The sequence below is a fragment of the Sphaeroforma arctica genome (assembly GCF_001186125.1).
Source record: "Sphaeroforma arctica JP610 unplaced genomic scaffold supercont1.1158, whole genome shotgun sequence".
Classification (NCBI taxonomy): Eukaryota; class Ichthyosporea; order Ichthyophonida; genus Sphaeroforma; species Sphaeroforma arctica.
In genome coordinates, this window is record NW_014039400.1 from 2,148 (window position 1) to 8,613 (window position 6,466).

Below are 6,466 nucleotides of genomic sequence, written 5' to 3' on the forward strand. Positions count from 1 at the left end.
GCGTCCTATTCTCCACTTATATAACAATTGAACGGCACTTTACCACATCAATTCATTTCCCCGAAGGTATCTCCAGACACGTTCAAATCGGTCGTGCGCAATTCACTCAGCTCAAAGAGCCTTTCGCACTACCGATCACACATATTCAGTTTTACGCATACACGAACTCCTTGTGTGTGTGATACATCTGAGCCTCCTAAAGCTTAGGCTAAATTCCATAATGTCACTTCTGTGGTTGATGGAATGCAAAGGTTGCATCAGCCGAAACAACAAAAACAGCTACACATCCCTTCACACAAACTCCATCTACAAGCAGAATTCCAGCACATCGTCGCTGTCCAGTGTTGAGAGTGACCTCCGTAGCTGCATGTCGACTCCGTTGCCAAGCATGAGCATGACCAGCAGCACCACGAGTGTTGGGGAGAGCCTACCTACCAGTTCCACAACTAAGCTGCAGTGCGATATCGAGACCAAGCCCGCCGTGTTTGCCCCCACTCTGGCTGCCAGATCACCACAGTCGCCTACTATCAGTGGGTGCACTGAGGAGGTGGACGATGGGTTCATACTTCTCTGATATAGCTCCCTTTCCGACTGCTGCGATCATTAACTGTGAGGCTTGTGCAATACTTTCGTGTGGAGAGCTTAGCTACATTTATACGAGTCCGTAGTACTATCGTGTGGCGCTGCTGTAGTATGTAGGAGACTGAATAAGTACTTTCGTGTGGGTAAGCTAAACCACTTTCGTGTGACGCGCCATAGTCCTTTCGAGTGGTAATGCCGCGAGATTCTCGTGTCGCGTTACAGCACTTCGATCGTGGAGGGCCGACTCTACTACTTTCGTCTGGAGTGGACGCGATGCTTCCGGATGGTGTTGCCGCGAGACTTTCGTGTGGAACTGAGCTGTTAAACTATGGTGAAGGGTACTCTCGTGTGGGTTTGGTCGGAGGGAGATCTCTGTATTGGAAGTGCTACCACCCGTGAACACATTCTTGTGCATTCATAGTGTGTGTGGGGGTGTTGCTCGAGTTTTGTATTCGCACTTACACGGGGCAGTAGCTGCTTTGCCAGTAGTGCTGGATGCACTCGCCTGTAGTCGGCATTGATATCGTAGGCGTATACACTATAGTCGCGTAGTTTGGTTGCGTCTAATCAAATAGCGGCGAGCGCTTGGAGATACACGAGTACGTCAAAGAGTGTATCTACACTGCCATCGTACTGTCCTGTATTGGCCTGTCTCTTCAAGCCAAGCCTAGCATTGAGCCTGCCTGTGGATTCATATGCGATATGCGTGGCCGGGAACTCCAGTGCGCGCCAGGCTTGGTGGCAGTTGTCATGCCGTATACCACCCACTGTATCACAGCCCAGCTGGGGCTATGGATGTTTGTCTGTGTATCTAGTCTACCTACTTATCTCCTAGCACCCCTCTGCACAGTTGGTACAGGTGTTTGAATAGACAACTGTTTTGTTGTCGACACAAGGTGCATATTGGGGTCCGGTGTATGTTGTTGGTGGTCTTTCGTGTCGTCCGTTGGCTTTGGTAGTGTGCTATACCACGAGTTTACAGACGCAGGTGACAGGGGCGGTACACCTTGAGACGTTGGGCAAGTGGTGCCAATCCTGACGGTGAACAGGGACAAAACACGTGTTAATGTGCCAGAGCATGAATCACACATATACTAAACCAAATACTAATAAATTGAATTGTTATATCCACGTTGTCTAGAATATTATTGCCCGACTAGCCAAGGTCGACTGATGTCGTTCTCTACTCTTTTGCCTACACCTAATAACCACTACCACATACGCGTGTTCAAATGCCACGATATGTTGTATACAGGCGAATGTGCACATCATAGTGATACGTCAAGGTTGATTGGCTCTGAAGCCACTTACATTTAATCGTCGACGTAAACCCTCACAGGACAGCCGAGTGTGTGTCAGTCAACGAAGCAGCCGTTTGATGTTTGTCGTCCTTGACAAAATCAGAGCAGTTGTCAATTGCATCGCGAGGAGATGTCTTGTATTTCATCAAAAACCCTGCACAAAACGAATACCAAAGTGCCCACTCAGCATATGCGTACAAGTTTATCTGTAGGTATCGGTGTTGTTGGTTCCATCAATGTGTTAGGATGGCTCAAATGTGGTCTCAATGTGGCACATGTTTCGATCAAGCGCCACAGGGCCACCTCGGCATCTTCGTGTACGGTTTCGAACGATTTTTCCCTCACCAAGATAGACTCATGATACGCTCGTAGGACTACACGCTGTTTATTATTGGACACGTGCCAACCAACATTTGTACGTATATTCACTACATGGAATGAGCGCGTACATGTATATACACGCCTGGTGTGAAAATGGACTCACGAATCAGTGCATACGTAAAATCACGTTTATGAGTCGTAGAGGTCCTAATATTGATCTGTTTTCAAATCAGTATTATAAATGGACATTTATGTTTTGCTTCTACGCAACGTCGGTGCCGCCGGAACAAGAAACAAGAAGCACATATACATTACTCGACACACGTGGGAACAATCAGCAAAGAAATATTCATCGATATAAGAACACGTCTATATATTTACGTGATTGCTATGTAAATCTGGTAATACACACCCTGAATAAGAGCATACACACCCTGAATAAGAGCCATGGGAAGGTGTTGGTTCATGCAGTCGCCTTGGCACACATTCGCAGCCCACTCCGAGTCCCCAACACTGGGTGAGAGAACGTGTTCGCCAAACCAAGGCTCAACCGACAATGTATCTGTGTGTCATGAACAGGATACGCGTAAGCTTGTGTATATTTGATGAGTGAAGCTGGCAAGTGTACTAGAATGTGCTGCTATGTTGGCAAGTGGCGTATAAGGTGGTTAAGAACCTACTAGCACAAGCGTTAGAATAAAATACAGACTGATATATTTTGTTCAAGTAATAAAGATTTACTCTGGCGAAGCGCCTAATCATATTTCCTGACAAAAGATCGTATTGTGCTATTAACAGAATAATTTGCTTTTGTCAAGGGACACAAACTCCAATATTTTATATCACACCCTAACAGGTACCGAACATTGTTGAATGAACGTGACCTGAACAACCAAAATAGGATGAACATGTGTGCTATTGATTCAGGTACATTTGTATTCAATTTACAACTAAATATCACGGTAGATTATCGTGAGATTATAGCAAACGCACGCAGTTTATACAATTCACGTACCCAATGTTTGTGTAAGTGCGTTTTTAGGGTTTAAGGTTTTATAGTTTATACAGTGCAATCATGGTTGACAATTTACAGACTGGTAACGACCTACATGTGCACATCTTGCCATTAATCACTGCCAAGTCATCTATAATTCAAAGAATCGGAAGAAAAATAAACAGTTGTTTTTATGACCCAGTCAATATATATATATATTAATATATTCAGCGTTGTGCTTACCCCATTTACACCGGTTTTTCGGACACTCATTCGGCCCCAAAGTTAAAATCGCAGCCATCACACCCCGCACAAACTCACGCGCCATATTCTGAACACCTTCCTGTCCGCTGTAGAAGTTCTCGAACATCCGGTACATCATACTTGGTGTTGCATATGGTAGGTAGCAGCGCAGATCTATGCGCCCAGGCCTAATAAGGGCAGGTGCCAGCTTCTCCGGGTTATTGGTCGTCAGAATGAGAAGCCGCCCTTCCTATAAATATAAAATGAAGTGTGGATATATTGAAGTGGCAATATTGGTGAACTTTAGATTGAATTTACGATCTTAGGTATGTCATGTTAGCAATGTGGGTTTGCACATACGACCGTAACTACCTGGTACAATAAGAATACTTTCCTACAGAATACCCGATTGGCGTGGAGTGATTCTCGTATAATTTTGGACCAACTAACCCACGCTACACTTAAGTAAACCGTATCATCTACTGATTCAGCACCACATCCACGAGCACGATACGCATACATGTTAAACGGGAAAAAGATTCTCACAGCCGAATATGCATTGGATTGTATTTCGATACATCACTCTCAATGAAAGAGAGCTTCGCATGATTGTTTGTATAAAAATTTATATCGGTATTCAACTGTCACAGTGAGCATATAGATACTGACGAGAATAAATAATTGAGAGTCCACCTCTTTAATTTGTGATATGTTGTGGTGTTCTATTCCTATATCGATGATGGCGAGTACGGACTGTACGTTGTGACTGTATTGTACCTACTCATCTTCTATCTATATACACACCTTACCTCCGATAGTGAGGCTCACGGAACTACCAAGGTATGACATCCGAACCCAGTGACACCCACAAGCTCCTCTCCAACACAAAAACACAATACCAAGCACGCTTAATCACATCAACGCGCACACCTGTGCTGCAACACCGTCAATAGCGTTAAGCAGGCCACTGAAGGTCACGCTTGAGCTCTTGACATTGGTGGACTCATCGGTACTTCCGTCGGCGGCTGCGTTGAAGGCGTGGTCCACGTCTTCTAATAATAGAATACACCTATCAGGTGCGGATCCGCACAGGAGGTCGCTGAGAAGCTCATCAGTCAGAGATGGGGCTGAGATGTTGACCACGTAGATGTTCAGGTCCAATGCTCCAGCCAGTGCCATGACTATGGACGATTTTCCGTTCCCAGGCGGCCCGTACAGCAGGTAGCTGTTTTAAGATATGATTTGAATAGATGTCCGCGAGGTGATGAGTGATAACCGCGTTTCATATTGTGAATATAGTGGAGAGAGATATAGGTTCTGTATACTACAGCAGCCTGACGGTTTATGGGGCGATGCAACAGTGACACATATGTACATGCGGCTATACACATGCGCACAAATAACAAGAAAAAATACAATATATATATATATATACCGTATACACCTATGTAGTGTGTACAAACCACGAAGTATCACAATATACATTTACAACCCCACTACACACCCTCTCCTGTACGGGATACCCCTGTCTCTGTACCACTCCTCGCTGTGCATGAATTCGCGTGCATCCTGATACAGACCGTCAGCCAAACCTCTCGCCAGAAGTACCGAACTGAGTGGCCGTTTGGCGCGCGTGGCTACCCTGTTCCACGAACCATATTGGTCACCCAGAAACACAGCTGTCTTGCCTTGAGACTTAGTCTGTGTATAAGGAGATAAAAAAAACAATTTTTTGAATCTCGTGGGTTGTGTTACGGACCGTACTGTGCTCACACAGAGACGACTGTCATCCCATGTGAATGAGCCTGTGTATGAGAAACTGGATGCACCTCTTGAAAGTCAATAGTATTTGTGTTATTATATGAGCCGTACAAATAACGTTAGTGCACGGTTGTTTTTGTCATGACTTGGTCTTGGTATCATTTACTGTGGTGCCACGAACTGTACTGTATCTCGAACGGGTTATCGTCTTGCGAGGTTGGATCGTGTATTAACATCGGCCATGAACAAAAGGATATCAATACAAGAACACATATACATGCACACATTCATGTACCACATATACATCTGTACAAAGAGTAATGTGGGTAGTCTACGAACATCCCATTGGTGATTCGAGAATAAAAGGCTGAAATACCTGTGCCTGTGTGCGCGCTTCCTCCACAAGCTGCTCGATTATCGAGCGTGATGTTCCCTGAAGTTGACAATAACATTGCAGAAAAGCGATATGACTAAATTCAAAACTTGGTCCACCGACACATCGATCAAAAATGGGACAACCAATCAATGCTGCAGAACTATGGCATGCGATTGCCAAACTCAGAACCTGAATTAACAGCACACAAGTGATGACCGGCAGATGCTTCAATGGTATATGAATGGGTCATGATGTATCACTTCCACACGAAAGTTCGTGACTTGGACAAGATAAGCGAGAAACTCGAATTATCCCCTCGGATAGGTTTCAGGTATTCTATGAATGCCCCCATGAATTCACTTATCTGTGAGAACAGACGTTTTTTGGGGACTCCATGTGGACAATATATATATATATTCCTGTATTTACAGCCTTGTGTAGTATGGGAAAATGAGCATCCGAATCTATAACGCGCGTATACGTAGGTGACAAGGTGTGTATCTACGCATCTGTCTACTTCTTGCTTGAACGTGCGTGGCTGTTGGTAGCATGTGCGAAGGTGCATCTGAAGCCTTTGAACTTACGCAACTACTGAGCAACCACCCGTGTTGTTCTGCATACCATTATCCGCAAAGTGATGCTGCTCTGTCTAGTCCCGCTGGTATTGACAGCGACGTCTGACCTATTGACAAGCAGCAGTCTGCCCTTGTAGGTAAGCACGTGTAGACCTGAAAACACAAGCACGACGACAGCGATATTGATCAAATTTGACTCTATGTTAGGTGTATATGAAATATTCAAGGTATGGAATACTGGTACCAGCTGGGTCTCCAATATATTAGATATATACGCACGCGATCAAATATACGCGTATGTTGCATTATTTAG

The 6,466-nt window shown here is 44.8% G+C and overlaps 2 protein-coding genes across 2 annotated transcripts in view; both read right to left on the reverse strand.

Annotated features, from left to right (window-relative positions):
* Window positions 1-327: 327 nt before the first annotated feature.
* Window positions 328-564, reverse strand: SARC_10166 (hypothetical protein; the record flags this gene model as incomplete). Its single annotated transcript, XM_014295795.1, has 1 exon — window positions 328-564. A coding segment is annotated over one exon (237 nt), but the record flags the coding sequence as incomplete, so codon positions are not given.
* A 1,029-nt stretch (window positions 565-1,593) lies between these two features.
* The window catches only part of SARC_10167 (hypothetical protein), a gene marked incomplete at its 5' end in the record, with an annotated part of 6,055 nt that continues 1,182 nt past the window's right edge, over window positions 1,594-6,466 (reverse strand). Inside the window, 8 exons of the mRNA XM_014295796.1 lie at window positions 1,594-1,617; window positions 1,894-2,037; window positions 2,638-2,766; window positions 3,442-3,691; window positions 4,372-4,666; window positions 4,946-5,142; window positions 5,579-5,635; window positions 6,200-6,306. Coding sequence (XP_014151271.1) covers window positions 1,916-2,037; window positions 2,638-2,766; window positions 3,442-3,691; window positions 4,372-4,666; window positions 4,946-5,142; window positions 5,579-5,635; window positions 6,200-6,306 — 1,157 coding nt within the window. The 3' untranslated portion in view covers window positions 1,594-1,617; window positions 1,894-1,915. The remainder of the gene's footprint in view (window positions 1,618-1,893; window positions 2,038-2,637; window positions 2,767-3,441; window positions 3,692-4,371; window positions 4,667-4,945; window positions 5,143-5,578; window positions 5,636-6,199; window positions 6,307-6,466) is intronic.